The 22,205-nt window shown below is 35.8% G+C and overlaps 4 protein-coding genes across 4 annotated transcripts; 1 reads left to right on the forward strand and 3 right to left on the reverse strand.

Annotated features, from left to right (window-relative positions):
* Positions 1 to 393: 393 nt before the first annotated feature.
* LOC119981829 (proliferating cellular nuclear antigen 1-like) lies at positions 394 to 1,839 on the reverse strand. Its single transcript, XM_038824971.1, has 4 exons — positions 1,512 to 1,839; positions 904 to 1,065; positions 745 to 815; positions 394 to 630 (listed from the first exon to the last, which is right to left on the reverse strand). The coding sequence occupies exons 1-4, from the start codon at positions 1,837 to 1,839 to the stop codon at positions 394 to 396; spliced, it is 798 nt and encodes a 265-aa protein (XP_038680899.1).
* Positions 1,840 to 2,840: 1,001 nt separating this feature from the next.
* Positions 2,841 to 3,992, reverse strand: LOC119983125 (LIM domain-containing protein PLIM2b-like). The gene is made up of 5 exons (XM_038826803.1): positions 3,858 to 3,992; positions 3,550 to 3,649; positions 3,423 to 3,451; positions 3,217 to 3,306; positions 2,841 to 3,125 (listed from the first exon to the last, which is right to left on the reverse strand). Exons 1-5 carry the CDS (start codon positions 3,990 to 3,992, stop codon positions 2,841 to 2,843), a joined length of 639 nt encoding a protein of 212 aa, XP_038682731.1.
* A 3,973-nt stretch (positions 3,993 to 7,965) lies between these two features.
* Positions 7,966 to 16,863, forward strand: LOC119982763 (DEAD-box ATP-dependent RNA helicase 8-like). The gene is made up of 10 exons (XM_038826305.1): positions 7,966 to 8,738; positions 9,446 to 9,506; positions 11,836 to 12,070; positions 13,795 to 14,033; positions 14,632 to 14,883; positions 14,970 to 15,150; positions 15,594 to 15,682; positions 15,764 to 15,837; positions 15,930 to 16,055; positions 16,464 to 16,863. Exons 1-9 carry the CDS (start codon positions 8,395 to 8,397, stop codon positions 16,006 to 16,008), a joined length of 1,554 nt encoding a protein of 517 aa, XP_038682233.1. The 5' UTR covers positions 7,966 to 8,394; the 3' UTR covers positions 16,009 to 16,055; positions 16,464 to 16,863.
* Positions 16,864 to 19,377: 2,514 nt separating this feature from the next.
* On the reverse strand, positions 19,378 to 20,480 carry LOC119982534 (seed lectin subunit I-like). Its single transcript, XM_038825975.1, has 2 exons — positions 20,036 to 20,480; positions 19,378 to 19,957 (listed from the first exon to the last, which is right to left on the reverse strand). Exons 1-2 carry the CDS (start codon positions 20,463 to 20,465, stop codon positions 19,536 to 19,538), a joined length of 852 nt encoding a protein of 283 aa, XP_038681903.1. The 5' UTR covers positions 20,466 to 20,480; the 3' UTR covers positions 19,378 to 19,535.
* Between the last annotated feature and the right edge of the window lie 1,725 nt (positions 20,481 to 22,205).

Here is a 22,205-nt window from a genome sequence, read left to right on the forward strand (position 1 = left end):
ACTACAAATTTAAGGGTCTCATGTAAAAATAAATAAAACTGAAAGTAAAGAAGAAATCCATAGCATATAAGGTAGTGTTTAGTATTGAACAGAGAAAAATAAAACTGAAAGGAAATGAATGGCAAGTCATGCATATATAATCTATATGCATAGAGCTTTTGCAACTTCAATCTGTAACCTAAAACATCCATGCATGTCATGCTTGCAATATTATTAACTGAACAAGCATTTTATCAGTACAAAAATCATGAAATCTTGTCTACACTATCCTATCATACACTTGAGCTAGCCTTCCCATATCAGTGATTGTACTTGCAGTACTTTTGCTAGGCAATGAAAATGAAAACATATGAGAGTTTAATATGACGGTTTTATATGGTAAAGGATTTCGATTCAAGCTCGACTGAACAGCTTAATCTTGGGGCGGCGTGGCGTCTGGAAGATATACATGAAGTCGCCGACACTGCTTGGGCAAAGCATCATGGTACCTGAATCAACAGAGTCAAAAAGCCAGACTGCCTCAGTCATAAGAGATGCCCTCAGGTATGAAGACATCCGACGGAGACTGAACTTGATTTGAACAGGATTTATCAGTTCTGTTATAGGAGGCTGGATTGCGAATTCTCCAGGCTGCAGAGATAGAAACAAAATTAAGGACTAATTATATATGTTGTCATGTAATTAAGAAGTGGAAATGGTAATCGAGTAAACGATGCTTTGGATCGGATATGAGATTATTCATACCGTATCAACGATCATCTCCTCATTCTTCTCCGTAGAGAAACTCACTTGTGTGTTGGTTATCGTTACTGTAACTGAAATGACAAACAAAATGTCAGCAAAACAATGTACAGTTTTTCAACCAAACACAAGGAATCAAAGAAATGCCGAAAGGACAATAACCTTCAGTTGCTCTTCTCTGATGTGCAAATGTCATAGCTCTTCTAAACGGGTTTCTACGGATCCCAACAGACACATGGTAACTGTATTCTGCTGCTAAAACTGTCAGATGCTGAATATCAAGTTCATCCAATGTCTCTTCACGACTGATGAGAAGACGGTATCCTGCTATGCAGAGCCAACTAGGGAGTGATTAGAGAGAAGAAATTGGCTTCAAGTAGCAGAATCAATCAATCGCTTTATATAAATTTTAATGGTCAGATGCAAGAAACACGAAGTACCCAGAAAAGCTAATTATAATGAGTCAAATGGGTTGAAGTTTTCTTTTTTTTTTTCCCTGGAAAATCAGACGAGAAATAGAATAAAGATTCTATAGACAATCTTTTAAGACATGTACTTGTTCAAGAACCCAAGTAGCAATCACAAAGCTCAAAATCTTGTGCACATCTACATCTTTTTTACTGGACTAATTGGACGGATTCTCCAGAAAGAATTAACTAATTAAGAGAACATATTGGGTTGATTTTAAATTGAAAAAACTTTCAAGAAGCTAAAAGAAGAATCCAACAGTGAATGGAAGAAATGTAAATCAACAACGAGAGTGTACTGACCAAAATATCCCGGACCACTAACGCCAATTTTGACCTCTCTAGCATCACCAAAAATGGTGATGATTTCTTCATTAGTTGCTTTACTCATCATCTTGTAGAATTCTTCAAGATTCATACCGAAAGAAAAACCTTCCAAGCAGGAGAACACGTTGAATTTCGTTCGTTCTATTTCCAGCACCATAACAACAGTCCAATCCGGATCAGAAGCAATCACGGTTAGCCCAGATTGGGTGCAGTTGATGGTGGCTTTCTTGGTCAAATTCAAGATTGGTGCCACGGCCTCCCATAGAAGATGCCAAGAAGAGACCACAAAGAACCCTGTAGCCATTGTTGGTCAGAGAGGAAGAGAGAGAGCACGAGAGAAGGGTTTTAGAATGGCGGGAATGCTCTGCAGTTTTGACAGTTTCAGTTAATGGGAATGAAAGTTAGTTACAGAAAGATATTGAACTAGGCTTTAAATGGGTAAATTTGTAAATATTGACTGTTAAAGAATTTAAACAAGTGTTTCTTTTTTTACAGTTTCACTGTTTCTTTTCTTTTCTTTTCTGAATCATTTAACAATCAGTAGAATAGTAGTTCTATCTGTTATTTTTTTTTTTCCTGAAAAAGAACCTTTCTATTTATGAATTTTAAAGTAAATCAAGAATAAATAGGTTATTTTGTTTTGAAAATGGAAAAACAAATTGTTGTGTGATATGACACCCCTCTCAAATCATAGGATTCAAATTATAAACTCTACAATTTTAAACGAATTGCAGAATTCATATCCGAATTTAAGAGGGATGAGAAAAAAAAAAAGTAGGGAGATGACTAATGAGATGAAAGTTTGGTCCAATCATGTCCGCTTTGGATTTTAAGACTAGTACGGTTTTTCTTTTTTCTTTTTTTTTCCCCTAGGTTTTTATGGACTAAACAGGTCACAGACTGGATGGGTTAGGATCTAGATCCGAATCCGTGAAGCATTTTACGATTCAGATTAACATTACATGTAAACATGTCAATTAAGGCTCTGTTCTTGCAGAGGTGTTTACATGTAAACATTAGATAAGATCACATAAGCCAAAATCTGCTGGAGAATGATGAATATAAGAAAACATAATATTAAAAAAAAATTCAATATATTGCACCAAGCCATTTGTGTCAATTACATAAATAATCCAATACCAAAAAACAAAACAAAAAATGGGAACAATCAATCAAGCAAGAATTTTTTCAACAAGATTAGAAAGCATGCTCAGACCACCCAAATCAACCCAGCCAGTACCATGCACCATGTTTTCCTCTTTACTCTATTTTTTTTTTTTTTGGTTTCTGGTTCATGTATGTATTTTAAGATTGCTCTTCTGTGTTTTCTTTAGAAGCATCTGCAGGATTGTCGGTGTTGTTGGCGTCGTCAGCAGGTTCAGGAGGCGGTGTTGAGGAGGAGGCAGTTCTCTTGTGGTTAGCAGATTTGAGGACATGACTGTAGTTTCCTTTCTCCATGAATAGCTGTGCAAAATGGTGCTTGCAGTACAGAACTCCATCAAGAGCAGCATATGATGAGTGTGTGAGAGGACACCCTCCATGCGCACATCTAAAGCATGTCTTGTGGTAACACTCTCCTTCCAGGCTAACCTATATATATATATATATGTTGGAAATACTTGTAAGATATTGAAAACAAAAACAATGCATTGCAGAAATTAAAGTTCATAGAGATGAAAACCTTTTCGAGCGGATAGACTGTTTTCTGGCAGACGGAACACTTGTCCTGGGTTCCACTAAACAAGGAAGAGAGCTTGCTTGGAGTTCTATTCTGCAACAACACATTAGAGGGAAAGAAAGTACTATTTCGTTACAATATGGAAGAAAGATATGAATGTCATGTAAACAATAATATATTTGGAATAGAAGTGCAAAGCAAAATATTACCAGCTGATCATTTTGCCTCTCAGACTTGCCTGCAATAAAGTTCCACAAAAGGAATTTTTAATATGGAAAGATACAAATAATTTCATGTGTTCTTCAAAAGAAAGACAAAAAGTTTTGTTAGATCTACCTGTCTGAAAGTTCTTGCTGAAATTGCCAGATTCCTTGAAAAGCTGCTCGAAATGAGTCTTGCAGTAGAGAACTCCATCCATGGATGAGTAATTGCTCATCTGTCATATCGTATCCAAACAAAGAGGGATATAAGTTTTTATGTAAGTTGTGTGATGATATTCAACAAAAGAATGAAAACTACTTGATCTCATCAATCGATCTATGACATTTTCGATTCATATGTTATCAGAAACAATGGAGAAAAGAATCAACAAACGAAGTCGATCGAGTCATGTAAACAATTGCAGGTAGAGAAAACATATATACCACAAGAGTCCCTTTGCAATGGCTACATTTGAAGCAGGATTTATGGTAAGGAACTCCTTCAATAGACAACATATCAACCACATAGACAGTCTTATCACAAGCCTTGCATTTATCAAGAGTTCCAGTAAATGACATCTTCTTTTCCTCCTTCCAAAGAACCCAGAAAACTCTGCAACTTTTCGAAGATTAGTAATAAATCAAAAATGTGATTCAAGCACCAAGCTTGTTGTTGTAGCCAGGCACCTCAACACAAAAATGAAAGATCAAACAAAGTCCCTTTAATCTCTGCCTTTTTCTTGCAATGGTGGAAGGACACGTGAATGGAGATCCCAATGTCATGAGGCAGAAATGGAATGTAAGTGATCTAATTATCCGGTTGGATTGGAGTGAAAGAAGGGTGTTCTGCTTTTGACTCTTTCAACAGACATGTTTGGACAGAAGGAAATGAAAAACCGACTTTTTTCTCTCTTTCTTTTTTGTGGAGAACCATAAATAATGGCAAGCATTTTGGGTCTGCTGAGTTTTTAGACAAGAAGAAAAAATTATTAATAGTTAAATTAAAAACACTTATTAGTGCTAAGGGTGTAAGCTAATCGAAATATCTGGTCGGTTCAACGATGCCAAATCTGATTATAAGGATATTTTCTTCTTCTGGAAGAACGTAGAGACTTTAATACACATACCACATTGTCTATAAGTAACCAAATCTGTAACAATAGGTCCATACTAGTTTGAGTCAAGAAAATCGCTTGTCACCAGTTTGAAAGTTTAGCTTATTATATTATGTATTTCACTTCTTCATCGGAGTGATGTGGGATTTAAAGCACTAAGTTCCTTTGCAACACCACCAAGAATAAACAAATAAAAGAACACACATTTGTAGCAGAACATTCACATAAAAGAGACAGAGAAGAATATATACAATGGCAATAGCATGCAATCATGGTGGCAATACGACTTGCTGCGACAACATGAATATCTCTAACTTCATAAACTTCCTCTGTAATATGTTCGTAGGCCAACCTGTTTCTTTCATCAACGGCATTCGAGTCTGGAAATGAAGAGGTATTCAAAAGAGTTGAGACTACTTCCTTCACCGACTATGTGCAGCATTATAGAGGGGAATCTTCTGGCCACATGGAGCAGGATACATGTCAACTTCTGGTGAAGAAAATTCCATGCTAGATCTATCAATTTTCACTTATGTACTAAGGGGAAATACAGGTTTATGCAACATGCTCCAAGGTCCATTAATTCATTGTTTGATTTCAATGCTTTAGAGCAATTTACTCCATGTTTCCAGAAGAGATGGTCACGATCAACCTAAATGACCAAAAAATTAGCTTTTTAACTGTGTATTCCAAATGCTTTCCTTACTATGCATGTAGGAGTCTAAAATATTATGTCTCTTCTTCCATGTAATGGTAATAAGGAGCAATGGAATTTTGACGAAATACTCCTAAACTAAATCAAGCTTATTATTTCAATTAGCTTACTATTTTATAACAGATTATTGAAGTCATCAAACTAAAAGTGATGAAACTTTTTTAGTTAACAGACTTGGAAATTCTCATTGTAAAGAAAACTATTTGAACTTCCAACTTCAACTTCATATGTTCAAGAAATAATAGATGAATTGAACAAAAAGATGCGCAAAGGAACTGTTTACAGTACACTAAAAATGGATTTTGGGCTGAAAGAAGTGACTAGGCCCATAATGATCTATAGAATCCTGTGCAATAGTGGCTCAAGTCAAAATAGGGGGTAGCAGGTCATGATAAAGGAGACCAATCTGAAGAGATGTAAGTCTAAATAAAGGGTCAAAAGCTTCTGGGGAATTGCTATGAAATCTAGACCAAGTCAAGAGGTCTTGAAGGAAATATTTTAAGATAGGAATTATGCTCCAAGAATGGTTACTGACACTTGTTGGCAGATGTTCTTCAGAAACAAGTAAGGTCATTGAGAGCATGATAATATTGTCGAAGGAAACAAGGAAGGAGAGATGCGAGGCAACACGATCCCTATTATCAACGAGTCTTGTTGTAGGAAGTGAAAAACAAACATAAGCATAAGTGATTGGTCCGGATAAGGATAAAACTATCAGTTATGAGTTGTTGCTAATAGTTGCCAAGTTTGAATTTATATGGGATCCGTTTGATAGGGTGATTGAATTATTTTCAATGTTAAAGGAAAAAACTACAAGAATAAAAGGAGGCAAAATGGGGCCATGTTAATAAATTTAAAATATCAAATAATAGGAGGAGACAAAAGTGGGGCCCATGTTTTGAACTTTACATCATTTGTGGCCCCACTTTAATTTTATGAAGAAAAATGCATAGAATTAGGAGCTTCTTTGCAGCCAGTGGTTCCGTTGGTCTTACGGGTGTCCACAATCGATCCATAAATCGAAAACTGATCCATAACCGTGATTATTCGATTTCGGTTCTGTTTTTTCGGTTACGATTTCGGATATGGTTATGATTTTACTAAAATTTTGGATTTTTTTTGGTTACGGTTATTTCGATTACGGTTACTGTTATAACCGAAAAAATATTAATATATATTATATAAATATCCAAACATTATGATATATACGATATATATGATATATACGATATATGATATTATATATATATATATATAAAAGTTACATATTTAGATTAAAATTCTGATTATATCTTCATAACAAATTATAAATTTAGATACCAATTAACCTAATCATTACACAAATTATAAATTAAGATTGATTAGTTAAAACTCAAGGTAGTCTTATCATTTTAAAATTCATATAAATTAAGATTGATTATTGCTAAAGTAAAAGTGGGGAGATATTTTCATGTATGTTTTCTTTTTTTTTTTTCTTGATCATATTATTTCTCTCGGTCTTGTAAATTTATTTTTCTTTAATTGTGATGAAATAATATATTTATTATCATTATCATGAATTTTTATCAAACTTTGTTAGATGGAGTTGGAGTCTATCATAGCTATTTTCTCACTCTATTTGAGATTTATTCATACTTTTTCATTTCTTCAAAAACCGACAACCGAAAACCGACCCGATCCTATCCGATCCGAAAAATATGGTTATTTTCGGTTTGGTTATCCTAACTATATGGTTTGGTTATGGATTCTAAAATATCATAACCGAATCGATTCGGACATTTCGGTTAGGTTAAAAACCAAACCGAAAACCGAATGGACACCCCTAGTTGGTCCCGCCTTGCCGTTTGGTGAGGCGTTGGATGTCAACGGCCCGCATAGTGAGACCGCTGAGTCCAACGCCTTACCAAACAGGCTGATGTTATTGAAATGGAGAAGTAGTGAGGTAGCTTATGAAAGGAGAGTTTGTCAGCCATCAAGGGGCTGTTAGTTATGCTATTCAAACAAAACATGAACTTATCTCATGGACAGTGACGGAGTTGGGACGCATTGTCACCGGGGTCACACTTTTTATAATTATAAATAATTACATACCAAAATAACGTACTAAGCGGATAAAATAATATTAATTTAAGTAACCCAAATAATCATAAAAACAAACATATTACAATTTAACAAATAAAAAAGAAATTATAGTATTACATATATTAATTTTTTTTAAAAAAAATTGAGTGGGGTCAAGTGACCCCACTCTACCCCTCTATCTCCGCCCCTGCTGATGGAAATCTATTGTTTATAGTTAGGTGTGAAGACAGTGGAAGCAAGGTAATCTAAGTGCCCTTAATTTTCTCTTGAGAACGAATCCATTAATCGTCTCTAAACAAATTCTCCTAAACTGCACTAATACGGGTGCCTGGATTATGTTATTATCTAATTTACTTATCCGAATTTAAATTAATCCGAGTTTGATTAATTAACTACGTCTAAAATCCAATATGAATTAGAGTCCAAACATGTAAATATTTCATAAAAATATATTGATGTCCAACCTGGAATCGATTTTTTGCCATCCTTGGTTGTTATGATGTTATCAGTTGGATCGGAGGTTGGGCTGGTTAAACCTATTGACATAAGGATGTAAAAGTTATAAAAATAAAACGTTTGGCAGTGCAACGTAATTTGAATAAATATGGGGCAGCAAAGCAAAATTCTAACAATCCAGTGACGCCCTAGGCGAGAACGGTTTAGCTCCTCCTCACTTCTCCGCTTGAAACAAAAGACACGAAAACACATCCCCGAAACACCATGAACAGGTCTTCCTTTCTTTAGAGCTCTTGAGAAGGGAAAGAAGAAGAAGAGACTCTTCTCTCACAAACAAATCGCTCGATTTCTCATTTTTCATTCCAGATCCGCCATTTTTTGGTCCTCTTTGACGACAAAGGAAACCCTAGCTTGCGCAAAGCAGCCCCTCGATCTTTGAAAACAAAAATCCCTCTCAATCACCCTCGATTTTCGCTATTATTTACCGCTTCGCCCCTTCTTTGCCTCGATTTTCCTTTTCTCTTATTTTGTGTAGTTCTTTTTGGTCCTTGGTGTAAATCATAGTTCGGTAGCAATTGGTTAGGTTTTTTTCTTGGGGTTTAAGTCGGAGGTGATGAACAACAACAATAGAGGGAGGTATCCACCCGGGATCGACGTCGGGCGTGGTGGAGGGGTGAATACGAACTCTAACTTCCAGTCGAGGACGCCGCAGCAGCAACAGCAACAGCAGTACGTGCAGAGGAATTACGTGCATAATCACCAGCAATTTCAGCAGCAACAGCATAATCAGCAGCAGCAGCAGCACCACCCTCATAATCAACAGCAGCATTATCATAATCAGCAGCAACTGCATCATCAACAGCAACAACAGTGGCTGAGGAGGGGCCAGTTACCTGGTGCAGATGCCGTGGTGGATGAGGTTGAAAAGACCGTGCAGTCTGAGGCCGTTGACCCGAGGTGAGTGCATGTGTCCATAATGTAGGATTATATCTGTATATGTGCACGTGTTAACAATTTGAACGAGTCTTTGTGCGTGTGGAGCAAGGTAGTGTTTGAAAAATTAGAAATTGTTAGGAGTTAGTATTGCAATATTTATGCCGAGTATTAAGATATGCATTGGCAAGAGAGAATGCAAAAGCAGGAATTGGGTTTTACATGAGAGCTTGTTGGTGTGTTCTGATTTTGATCTGGCATTTGGGCAAGATGCGTAGTTCTTCTCTAGTGAGAAAAAAAGTAAAGGGTGGTCATCATTTTGAAGCAATAGTCTTCTATGTATACTATGCTGTTTATTTCTAGCGAATGAAATTTTGAGAATGTACTTTTTTCTTGCCACCTTCTGAATATCTTGTATGATTCCGACATAGATGAATTAGGTTGTCTTCCTTGATGCTACGGTCTTTTGATTTTCCTTCTTGTTGAAGTTGTGTTATGTAACTTCAGTGATATTGGCAACTATCATGGCTACAAAATAATGTTAAATTGAAGAATCTAGATTTTGAAGATTTTCAATAACGATGTTGGTTTGTCTCTGCATACATGCTGCTTATTTACTTTATGAACATAGATTTATTTCCCTTTGCATTCATGAATATGTTTTAATTGTAGTACATGGTTTGAAACTTAAAATGAATTAATCATGTTCTTCTCTCCTGCTTTCTCTTTAGCTCTCAAGATTGGAAGGCAAGCCTGAAGATACCACCAGCTGATACACGCTACAGAACAGAGGTATGAGTTTGAATGATATTGCTGCATGCTGGACAGAGTTGTTTTGTTAAGACGCCACATACAGGCCTGTTATATAAGGTTTCTTTCAGGCGCTGCAACTTCTTCACATTGGGGTTTTACTTTGAATTCTTCCACTTTCCTTCTTTTTCTTGCATTGCATATGTTAAGAACTAGGCCAAGTGCGTCCCCATACACACACCCATCAAGCCCATACATTCCTCAACCAACCACACAAGCCCAACCACTACCCACAAATGGGCTAGTTGTAACCAACAAGCCCAAAAGGCCACTACCTAGAAAACTTGTTGGCTGATTGAGGAAGACATTTGCCCTCCTTATCAATAGATCACAAGTCTCCTATCTAAGTCATGTGGGACATTCGTATCAATACCCCCACTTTACTGAGCCGACGTGCACATCAGCTGCACTCAGTGGGGGTCTTTCACTGGGTTGGGGTCCTTACCCGTACCACCAGATCCACTGGTAGCCCTTTCCGTGGCGGCCCAGTCCAGTCCCACATGTGCAGAGACCGAACACCTCTGATACCATTGTTAAGAACTAGGCCAAGTGCGTGCCCATACACACACCCTGTAGGCCCATACATTCCTCAACCAACCACACAAGCCCAACCACTACCCACACATGGGCTGGTTGTAACCAACAAGCCCAATAGGCCACTACTTAGAAAACTTGTTGGCTGATTGAGGAAGGCATTTGCCCTCCTTATCAATAGATCACAAGTCCCCTATCTAAGCCATGTAGGACATTCGTATCAATATATAGCATTGGAGAGTCTGTGGTAGAGTTGTGCTTTTCTACTGTAAAATTTTGATTGGAACTTTGATTGATTTTTCGTAGTTTAGTTTTTATAATTTGGATGACAGCTCCAACTTAGAAGATATTGTTAGTTTGGATTTCCTAATATTTGGAACAATGATTTGCACTCTATTGTGATCTTCGAGCCCTTACGATTCTATTTTTTTCTGTGTTTTGATGTTTCTGTGTTGTAACTAGTTTGACAATATGAATCAGGGTGATGTCTTCTAACTCTGAATTTTAGTGGAAGTATCTCGAAAACATTAAAACATTGAGAATTTATCTCTGCTTTTTCTCCTATAGTTTTGGAACTTTTTATCCTATGTTTTGTACTTTTATTTTGGGGCATTTCAGGATAAGGAACTGCAAATCGGTTTTAGCATGAGCGAACTATAATACAAAGTCATATCTCTTCAATTTTTTTTTTCAAAAAACAAATGTTTCTTTATTTGACATCTTCAAAAGATGGTTTTTTCCTTGACGAATTTGTTTTTCTTTCTATTTATATAGTTAGAATTGATTGCACTTGCCTGTCCAATAGTTTAATAGGACAATTGTGCATCTAGTGGATGAAAACAAATCAGAAACTCTCATTATTATATATGCATGCACATTTCTTCCTTGGGTTTCTTCTTCGTACTAAATCGGGTATTTATGCATTTTAAGTGAGTATTTATTTATCTTGTTGGGAGAAGGGTAGTTGTCATGTTCATTGAGAGCATATAGTTCCTCTTTGTCATGGGCTGGAGAGTAATTATCATGCTTTTTGAGTGTCTCAAGCAGCTTGTGGATGAGATCATATATAGGATCTATAGTAGCTTTCTTTTTGTTTTTTCTCTTTTTTTTCCTGCTAAGATCCAGTTGTGAGGATTCTATTCTTCTCAGATCTGATTTGATGTGATAGATTTCATTTTCGCTGTAAGATGATATTTTTCTTGCATATCTTATGGTAGATGACTAGATGTTACTTTTGCATACCCTTTTTGGAAATTTTATTTAGTTACTAACATTATCTTCATAAAAAAACTTATCTAGTTACTGTATGGTTTTAATTTTTTGACAGGCATGTAGATAGCTTTTTTTCCTTTTTTATTTTGTAAAATTTTCTTTTATATTTTATAGTGTATAGTACCCATGTTGAAATACAGTTGAGCAAACTTTACCTTATTATTCAATTGCCTCTCTGGATATGGAAGGCTAGGCACTCCAAATATTTTTTGCACATATATAGCAATTCCTAGACCTTCAATTTTTCTGACATGAAATAAGAATCAGTATCAGTTATGTGGCAACCATCATAATTCCATGCCATTGTAAGGAGTGAGGCTGCTGATGTATTGTTGGAGCAATTGATGTTCTTTTTTCTGCAGATAATTTTTTCTTTTGTAAATATTTTGATAGGCTTATGGCAAATCATATTGACTATTACTTTTCTTTGCTTGGATTGTGTATTTTGATATCTTTGGCAATTTTCATTGTAATTTTTATAGAATCTGACATACTTCTCTTTCAGGATGTGACAGCCACCAAAGGAAATGAATTCGAGGACTATTTTTTGAAGCGTGAGCTGCTTATGGGAATATATGAGAAGGGTTTTGAAAGGCCTTCCCCAATTCAAGAAGAAAGTATTCCTATTGCTCTTACTGGTAGTGATATACTTGCGAGAGCCAAAAATGGTACAGGGAAAACAGCTGCATTTTGCATTCCTGCCTTGGAAAAAATTGACCTAGAAAACAATGTTATTCAAGGTTTCATCTTCAACTCACCCTGGCATTACCTCTGTTGACTTTTAATGAAAATGTTATGATTTGTCGCAGTGTGACTACTACTTTTGATCGAAGAGTTTTCGAGTTCCTTGTCTTCTTTTTCTCCCTTCTCTCTTAACTCTCTTTTGTAGATAGGGGTGCTCTTAGCTGAGTACTTGGGTTTGTTCATTTTGGCTCATGTTTAACTAAGCTAATGAACTTATGTCTTGGCTTGTTGGCAATTTAGGCGCTTGGAATTGGCTTAGGCAGCCAAATCAATCATACTTGTGGAGCTAGTGTTATCTTTTAAACATTTCAGGTTCTTCTTTGACAATGTGGTGGACAGTGGACACATACTTAAAAAAAGAAGAATCAAAATATGACACTCCGATTATACCTGGATTTTTTTTGTGACATAGTTGTTGGGGTTCTGGAGGTTGTTTTCAATATAATTAAAGTGCTAGTCTTACTTGAGAGAGGATGACTGGGAATTGATAGCGGCTGTCATTGGTAATCATTCAGTTCCGAAATCGAGTAGTGACTGGGCTCATAAGTTGTTTTAGGCTGGTCTTGTTTATCAATCTTAAACAATTCGTTTGAACTGATTTTACTTGTTTTGGAAAGGAACTTAAAGCTTATAGCATAGGTTTCTGTTCACTTGCAGAAATTTCTGTGAAGTGGCCAACCTCAGCACTTTAAATGATCTAGTGACAACTTCTACCCCAGTACCCCCCTAACTTAGCTATTAGAAACATATTTTAATTATTTGGCTACTATGACCTCGAATTCATTTTGAACTTTGAAGTAATGTTGTTAAGCATCCCCTTTTACATAATTTCGGACTTTGTTTGGCTTGGTTGAAGTACTTTTTAGTAGTTAAATGTAGTGTGATCATACACATCTTGAAGGCAAAAAAAGCAAACCTTCTCCTATTGTGCAGAGAACTTGCACATGTGCTTCAAATTATCCTTTTGAACTCTAATATTCAATAAACGTTAGTCATTGGCCTCATTTGCTTAATTATCGTAATTTATTAAATGATGCTTAGGTCATAATTCTTCTAAATTTTGCTGGCAAAGGGAATTTTTGCCCCACTTACTTAAACCCATGCATAATTTGGATTTACTAGTGTAGAGTCATTAATGTGAATTGTGAGGGCGATCTCTTTGTTACCTAGTCCTATTATTGGTTTGATGCATTTTATCTTGCATTTTGGGCATATTGGACTTCAGTCCCTCTTTGAGAGGGGCTGTAAATTGAATCATCATTAAGCATCCCCCTATAGTCTTAGCATTGTGTTTATATAGGCAATTCAGTAAGACCCTATACTAAAATGTTAGGAACTACTAGAATAAATAACGACTAAAATGAAAATAATAATTTCCAATCCAATATCTAAGATAGGGACACGCCTAAAACGCTTTAGGGCTAAGATTTTTTGAAGTAGGAGATAATGTAAGCTGAAACCTCATTAGGTATGAAAGTCATGCTCTTGCGGCTTTTTAAAGGTGTCTAAATCTTAGAAGATTAATGCAAGTGATTCAATTCCAATCTTTGACCAATATTTATTGATTTAATCTTTTGAAATTTTTGGTTGCAAATTGAACTTTTCTATCATATAACTGTTTTTTTTAATCTATAATTTGCACCACTGATTAGAAGTTGTGCATAGGATATAATGTTGCTGTTCTGTTTCGTCATGAATTGAATGTGCGCATTTTATGCAGTTGTCATTCTGGTTCCCACGCGAGAGCTGGCTCTTCAGACATCACAAGTTTGTAAGGAGCTTGGAAAGCATTTGAAAATTCAAGTTATGGTTACCACCGGTGGTACCGGTCTGAAGGATGATATTATGCGTTTATATCAACCAGTACACTTACTTGTTGGGACACCTGGAAGAATACTAGATCTCGCAAAAAAGGGCATTTGTATTTTGAAAGATTGCTCAATGCTTGTTATGGATGAGGTAAATTTCTTCTACTTTAGTGTTTTGTTGATTTCTATTATGAGTTATGAACTACTAAGTGATGTACATTGCAGCAATAGAGGTTTTATGATAATCTTATTTTGTTTTGTTTCATTTCCTAGTGTGTCAGTAGGAGTATTTGACTTGTTCATCTGCAATATTTTTCCTCCAAGCTACAATTATCTTAATTGGATTTCTTCTGCTGCTAATATTTTTGGCATTCCAATTGTCAATGAGAATGTCTAGGATATTTTCATATGTTATATTTTGCTATAAACTGTTACATCGTGAGGGGAAGTACTGTTTTTTTTTTTTGTGTGTTTTTTTTTTGTATACTATGAGCTTGAGATTTATTAATATTTTGGCTGCTTAATATATTCTTTGTGGGGCTAACTAGTTCTTTTACAGTGAATGAGTACCAGGTGATTATTCTTTTAAACATCTTTTCGTTGAAAATAGAAAGAAAATTGGTGTTAATATATTAATTAATATATACTTACTATGTAAAATCACTATCACCCGTATATGTTTCTTCAGGAAAATAAGGAAGTATGAGCCACATGAATCTGATGGCTTTTACTTGTATTTGTTTCTTCAGGCTGATAAGCTTTTGTCTCCAGAGTTTCAACCGTCAATAGAACAGCTGATTCGATTTCTTCCTGCTAGTCGTCAAATTTTAATGTTTTCAGCTACATTTCCTGTTACTGTCAAGGACTTTAAAGATAGATATCTTCAGAAGCCTTATGTTATTAATCTTATGGATGAGCTTACTCTCAAGGGTATCACCCAGTTCTACGCTTTTGTGGAAGAAAGACAGAAAGTTCACTGCCTAAACACTCTTTTTTCAAAGGTGTGGTCCTGTTATATAGCTGATGCATACCCTTTTCTTTTGGAGTTCTTCACATATTTAACTTTCTAATGATTTTTACCCTGCAGCTGCAAATAAACCAATCAATCATTTTCTGTAACTCAGTAAATCGGGTAGAATTGTTGGCTAAGAAGATTACAGAACTTGGCTACTCTTGTTTCTATATTCATGCAAAGATGCTCCAAGACCATCGCAACAGAGTATTTCATGACTTCCGCAATGGTGCTTGCAGAAACTTAGTTTGTACTGGTATGCCTTTTGTGCCATTTGTTTTTCATTTTAATTGGATTTGGTAAATAAGTGAGTCCATTCCTTGCAGCAGCCTATCTAACCTTTCAGAAAACCTAATTTCGTATCCTCTTCTGTTCCTTCATGTGGAGGCATTTGAAGTATTTGAGACTTTCAAATCCCAATTGTTGGTTTCTCATGAATCGTATGATATATTTAGATTCTCTCTTTTCAATTATCATGCAAATTGTTGAGGTATTAATTTCATCATATTACTGCTTGAAGTAGGTCAAATGGTTTTCTAATATGTGGTTTGATGGTAGCATCACGGCTACATTGGCAGCTGTGATGAAATATCACAGCTACATGGAAGCTGTGATGAAATACAACTTCTATATCAAATAATTGTCGATATGTTGGATATCATTCTAATGCTCTTGGCCTCTTGCTAATTCTCACTGCAGATCTATTTACCAGGGGGATAGACATTCAAGCAGTGAATGTCGTTATTAACTTCGATTTTCCAAAGAACTCAGAAACATACCTGCATAGGGTATCTTCTCTGTCTTTGATTTTCCATTTAATTTACAGATTGTATCAGCTTTTCTGTTCTTATGAATATTATCATATGCAGGTTGGTCGATCTGGAAGGTTTGGACACCTAGGGTTGGCTGTGAATTTGATCACCTATGAGGACCGCTTTAACTTGTATGTATTTTCTTCCTTTGTCTTTCTTTTGCTTCTAAAATTTGAATGCCAATTAATGGTGCCAATTAATGGTGGACTTTCTATTCAATCAGGTACAGGATCGAGCAAGAGCTTGGTACCGAAATTAAACAAATTCCTCCACATATTAATCAGGAAATTTATTGCCGTTAATTTGTGGTGGATGTTTGCCATTTACTCAACTATGGTTAATACCAATGGTGAGCCCCAATGGATGTCCTACTTATGCATTACAGATGCTTATTTTTAGTATTTAGTGTATGGGAAAGGTGATTTCTCTTATCTGACCCTGCCTATATAGTGAGCGCCTTGTATTAAGAGTTTGTGGGAATGATTATGGTGTTTTTTTTTTACTGTTTTTACGGGGTTATTGATTATGATGATATTTAGTGGATTTGAAGCGATGACTGTATATGACAGTTATTTAGGGTTTAAGATGAAGTTAAGCTCTATGTTAGTGCCTATAATTAATTTAGAGGGTAATATTAAAGACTGTTTGATGCTTCTGTTGGTTCAATATGAGAATTTGACTTGGAATTTGTCAAACTTTTAATTGCTTCTTTATTATTGTGCGGATGTTGATTGTGTATCATTTGCTTGTTTCTTAGGGTTGATGAGGCTGTCCCTTGGCTAGTATTGTAGCTCCACATCCAGGCAGCAAGACTAAAAATTAGTAGTTGGAAGACCTTCTTGTTGGTGCTGTATGCACATAACCCTGGAATGCTTTTATTGGTTTATCGATTTTCATGGGCCTGAAATATTATTAATAGGATATTAGGCAAGTTAGAATGGTTTATAAATCCTGGATAGGTGCTGGTCACCGTTCGGGGATGGTTTGATTTTGTTTGCAGTCGGTTTGGCATTACTGTGGTTTTTGATAGCTGTTGATTGAAGGTTGTTGTACTTCATGCAGAATATCCTCTCTCCCTCTCCCACTGTAGGATGACTTTCCTCTCTTCGCTTCAGAAATAAAAGCACCGAACTTTTGAGTGCTGTAATTTCTCTTTCCCTTTTAATTTTAGCATTGATTAAATGCCGGTATGCTTTCCTTGAAGAAAATATGGCAGCAGAAGTGTTTTATTTGCATATTTTTAACAAGCAGTTGTTTTAGCTCGAAACTATGAGACTTGAAACTTGTACTCATTAGTTTGGCATATTGAGCTCCGTTTACTTTGTTACTTGCGTCCTTTTGTGGAACTGGCCGAGCAAAAAAAAGAAGAAAGGATTGTGGAAATGCTCTCGTTCCTGTTTTTTATACCTTGTTTTCATGAGGGGCACTGGGGCAGTAATGCTTTTTTTTTTTATGGGGGGCACAGAGGAAGTGTGAATTGATGTGGATTGCTACTTAGTTGATGGTTTTTATATAACCAAGTGCGGATCTTGCGGGCGACATGATTTGTCTAATCTTTGCTATGCCAATGGTCATATATTTGTTTCTTAAACGAAGAATTCGTGAAAGACTATTCTCTACTAATGATTATTGACTTCTCTTTTGACCACATTTATGGCCTTATGTTTAATCATATTTTTATTTGTTTGAAAATAACATATTAGAATATTAGAGTTTTAAGAGTTAGGAATTAGTGTTTAGTGTTTAGATTTTAAGGTTTAGGGTTTAAATTTTAGATATTAGATTTCAAGGTTTAGGGTTCAAGGTTTAAGATTTAAAGTTTATAGTGTTTTTATTTTTAAAATCTACTTTATCTTAACATTATGAACATCAAAATACTCAAAAACATATTTTAATTTATGATTTTCTAGAGTTAGGGTGAGCAAAAAACTAGAGTCCCTATCCCGAATGGACCCGCTATTACTACTCCAGCCAATAATTTTTTGACTCGTGTATACTCGTCAGTTGACGCAAAAAAAATGATTGGGTTCAAGCCCCACAAAATCGAGCTAGGAGGGCTTCAATTTTTTTGTTATAATTCTCAAAGCAAAATGATGGTTTTGTTAGTTGGAGAATGACATATTAGAGTTTAGAGTTAGGAATTAGTGTTTAAGATTTAAAGTTTAGAGTTTTGAATTTAGGATAAATTAGCTCTTTGAACCTCATAGCACGTGTGTGGGAGGTCGCATGTTCTAACACACATTCTAGTATGATTTGGTGTTATTTTCAAACTAGGTTTCGGCCCTAGGATTTAACCACCCATATGATATGATCCATGAGTTTACCATTGGGGTGGAGTCCGTTGGGTTGTGCTTTAGGTGGGTTCTCTCGTCATCAAGAAAAAAAAGTTTAGGATTTATGGTTTAGATTTTAATTTTTAGGGTTAAGGGTTTAGAATTCCATGTCTGATGCAAATAGAATCGGGACTTCAATCGAACACGACTCAATGAAAGTTTCATTATCGATATACTCCCAAAAGGCAAAGATCAATTAAAAAGTGCACGCATCTTGACACGCCACAAACTGGAACTATTCTATCTATCAAACTTTTCTATCTTGAATTTTGTAAGAGCCATTGAACCTTTGCTCCAATACTAATTTTTGTGAATTCAATGAACAAAACTCAAATATAGAAAGTATGCGGAAACAAAAGAGATACAAGAATAAGTCTCGGAAACCTCCAAATCAAATCAACAAGAAGTCTCTGCAGCCTCCCAAATTAAATCTACACCAAATCAAATCAACAAGAAGTCTCTGCAGCCTCCCAAATTAAATCTACAGGAAATATCCATTAACGTCTCAAATCATGGAGAATGATTCTAGGTCCCTATCCCCCGATGAATTTGGAACAAAAGTTGTTTCTTGTGCTGTTTATTTGACTAACAGTTCACCAACATTCTTGGACCAATAACACCAGAGTTGAATATGTATGATAACCAAAAGCTATAGCCCATGGTTTCTGGGTCGAGTTCTTAACTATAAATCCTTTATTTTTCCCTAACTCTATCTAATATGGAATTACGTGTGGGTTCACTCTCAAACCATGCAGGCTTTAAAATTCCTTAATATACAAACAATTAATTGGCATAGTTTAAGTCACCAAGCTGCCGAGGCACACACAACCCTATCATGGAGGGATATGGGAAAAATTGTAGAGTTTATAATTTTGAATCTAATAATTTGGGAGGTGTGTCATATCACACTACATTTTTGTTTTCCTATCTTTAAAATTTGTTTGACACTTTCTTGACTACTAGATTTGAATTGTAAACTTTAGAGAATTGCTATTGTGACTTCTGTGCTATCCCACATCATCTGGGTTGATTGGCAAAAGCCAGTATATAAGTACAAGCCTCTCCTCCCCCTTATAAGGCCTTTTAGGGGGAGACAATGGGGATCCAGAATTATTATATGGTATCGGAGCGGACCCAGAGTTTAGATGGGGCGCACTTACCTACACGTGTAGAGTGAACGGTCTGTTATATGTGCGGGGGTGTTATGACTTCTGTGTTATCCCACATCGCCCAGAATCTATGATGGAGTAGCTAGGCTGGGTAGTTGACATTGTCATTAATTGGTGGAATTCAAGCCACTAATTCTTCATATAACATTATTATGATTTCAAAAGATCATAGACAATACGTGTAGTTCATGGATCATTTATTTATTTATTACATTACATTACATTACATGCTCAAAGGATAGACGTCCATCTCAGAATTTCACTCTCTTATTTATATATACGTACGCTCTCTCTTTTAGGAGTGAAATTTAATAAACATGGCCGCTCCTATGCTTTATTCATTATATTCCAAATACCACGTCCAACGTTGGTGGCATCAGTTGTCTCCAAACTATCCACAGATGTAAATTCCCAATCGAGAATCCTGTGAGTACCTCTGTATTCTCCTGTGGAAGCCGTGAAGCCCACATATATGGATTTTGGAACCGTATCTGACAGTTTAATGGATTGACTGAGAACAATCGACATTTCTTCATTTACGGGTGCCATTGATACTTGCAATATTTCTCCTATAGGACTGTAATCAATTCTGACTTTAATATCGTTTCCACTGCTGAGTTTAGCAGAGAGAGACTTTGCTACAAGTGGATTTGTTATGCTCGTAGTGTCGATACCAACATGGTTGTTATCTATATCAAAGTTGTCCTTGAAAGTGTCCAGCTCCACTGCTAGTTGACCAACAACGTTGCCTGCAAATGAAGAAAGAGTAGAGTGAGTTATAGATGGATTCTGTGTCTTTAAAAGGTAATGAGAGACGAATTTCTTACCATCTAATGTAGCATTCATGAGTCCGAGATATCCCCCATTGCTACCAAGTGGTGGGGGATTAGAATCCGGTGCCATAATAAACGTAATCCCATCGGCTGGAGTGTTAGAACTAGGGAAAGTGTTCATGTTGATGGTGAAGGTGGTGGCGATGGTTGCCGGCCATGCAAACACGGGATGCTTAAATAGAACCCTAGCAATCTTCCCTCGTGCAGAGGGATCGTCTTCCGGCTCCGGTGTGAGGCTTAAGTATCCGTCTTTGCTAGTAACTGATCCCATGCATATCAGAGCACCATCATCGCAGCTTGTATTGGTGAAGGTAGGGAAACTGAAGTGGCTAAAGGCGGATACATCATTTGACCTTGAAGATGCATTGCTAGAAGGAGTTTTGTTAAGGAAAGCAAGGAGAAAGAGAAGTACTGGTAGAATCATGGTTGATGGAGGAAGATATATAGACACACAACCTATAGCTAGCTTCCATGACCATCCCACTTACATTATATATATATAGCTAGAAACAGAAACTTATTTTGTATATTATTATAATGAAATACCCATATACCATTTTATCTAGGTAGACAAAATCCAGAATTTTATGCTTGAAAGAAAGTAAAAAGAATTTTATTGAAATCAGACTTAACTTTACACGTTAAACACAAGCTGTGTTAAATACAAGTAAAGTTTTATCAACTTTCTCTATACATGACTTCTATTCTTATCAAGAGTCGTTGTTTGTTGGTGAAGAGTCACGGTGAGAATTGTTTTCCTTAAGGATACACCACCAAACCAATCATTGAACGAACTCCAATATTTGTTGAGTAAGATGTAATCCTGATGAGATTGTATAGGTGAGCTCACGTGTAGGTTGGTAGCTTTTATAGGTGAGCTCACAGAAAATCCCATGTGCATATGTCCACCAATGCTATATATGAGTTTTCATTGCTCGATAAACATGTTAAATTGTCGCAAAAAAATAACATCTTATCCTATGCCTGTCTTGATATATTGACACTACTCTCATTTAGTGGCTCAGGTGTCAACCTATCTAATCTAATACATCTAATACATAAATGTATATTACTGAAGCTAAGAGAAATTTTAGAGAGATTCTACGTCGCCACGTCAGCAAGATTAAAGCCTCACATTTAGACATTTGTATAGATGAAATTAATTTTACTTTAAAATATTTTTATATTATGTTAATTTGGTTTGATTCTATAAATTTACCATTAAAATTTCATTGCCTTAATAAGACTATTAAGTTGTATGTTCTCCTTGGCCAATTAAATTAATTACTCCCATGATTGATATGCAATTTCCATTATGTAAGGAATTTTAGAGGCTATCATGATCATAACTGAAATAAATGTGATCATTGATGAAAATTTCCGTTTTAGAGGAAAAAAGTATGACAAATGGACATAAACCGAATTAAATGTGTCTCTATAATTTCCCTTTTTTAGAATTGTGATGTGAGATTTCGAACCACTAAATTATAGCGATTCAAAACTCAGTTTATTACTCGCAAGTGCACGAATCAATGGTAGTATAGCTTAGCAAATACGAGTGTCGAATCTACGAGGATTGAGTATTAATCTACCCTAATTCCAAAATTCATTATAGACATCACCGAATAAAAACAAAAGATTATTTATGAAGGAAAAATCATGAAATTAAAAGATAAAATTATAAGAAGCATACAAAGAACAAACAAATGGGTGAGCTAGGGTTCCGATTTCACCATCTCTATTATACTTAAATCCTTTAGTTGTCAATTATCATTTCCTTTATGTATGTCAAAGACCAAGTCCCTTAATTCATGTAGTAGTCATGGTGTCTAACTTACTACGTCTATTTTTAATTTACAACTATCCATGGAGTCTAGACTAGCAAACAAGAACGCAATTGGATCTATGACAACTGATATAGCGATCACATGAATCCTAGCATATGGTGTCTATGTCTAGGCAGTCATGGTGTTAAATTGCAAGAAGCTATTCCCAATCCGAGCATGGGGTCTACTATGAATTGCATCAGAATAATCAAACCTAGATAGTAGCTAAGTATCACAGTTCAATCATCAATTAAGCACAACAATCGACACTTGGCATAGCAAAAAGAAACTAATAATTAATCAAACCAAATTCATTAAGCACAATCAAAGAGACTACA

This window comes from Tripterygium wilfordii, chromosome 17 (assembly GCF_013401445.1).
Source record: "Tripterygium wilfordii isolate XIE 37 chromosome 17, ASM1340144v1, whole genome shotgun sequence".
In the NCBI taxonomy this organism is placed as follows: Eukaryota; Viridiplantae; Streptophyta; class Magnoliopsida; order Celastrales; family Celastraceae; genus Tripterygium; species Tripterygium wilfordii.

Excerpts from the sequence above, each read along its gene's own strand:
- LOC119982534 (XM_038825975.1), bottom strand. The coding sequence starts at position 20,465 with ATGATTCTACCAGTACTTCTCTTTCTCCTTGCTTTCCTTAACAAAACT. Across the intron at positions 19,958-20,035 it reads CATGAATGCTACATTAGATG|GCAACGTTGTTGGTCAACTA; the intron begins GTAAGAAATTCG and ends CTTCATTTGCAG.
- LOC119983125 (XM_038826803.1), bottom strand. The coding sequence starts at position 3,992 with ATGTCATTTACTGGAACTCTTGATAAATGCAAGGCTTGTGATAAGACT. Across the intron at positions 3,307-3,422 it reads AGAGGCAAAATGATCAGCTG|AATAGAACTCCAAGCAAGCT; the intron begins GTAATATTTTGC and ends GTGTTGTTGCAG. Across the intron at positions 3,126-3,216 it reads CAGTCTATCCGCTCGAAAAG|GTTAGCCTGGAAGGAGAGTG; the intron begins GTTTTCATCTCT and ends ATATATATATAG.
- LOC119981829 (XM_038824971.1), bottom strand. The coding sequence starts at position 1,839 with ATGGCTACAGGGTTCTTTGTGGTCTCTTCTTGGCATCTTCTATGGGAG. Across the intron at positions 816-903 it reads TCAGAGAAGAGCAACTGAAG|TTACAGTAACGATAACCAAC; the intron begins GTTATTGTCCTT and ends TTGTCATTTCAG. Across the intron at positions 631-744 it reads AGGAGATGATCGTTGATACG|CCTGGAGAATTCGCAATCCA; the intron begins GTATGAATAATC and ends CTATCTCTGCAG.
- LOC119982763 (XM_038826305.1), top strand. The coding sequence starts at position 8,395 with ATGAACAACAACAATAGAGGGAGGTATCCACCCGGGATCGACGTCGGG. Across the intron at positions 14,884-14,969 it reads TAAACACTCTTTTTTCAAAG|CTGCAAATAAACCAATCAAT; the intron begins GTGTGGTCCTGT and ends TTTACCCTGCAG. Across the intron at positions 15,683-15,763 it reads CAGAAACATACCTGCATAGG|GTTGGTCGATCTGGAAGGTT; the intron begins GTATCTTCTCTG and ends TATCATATGCAG.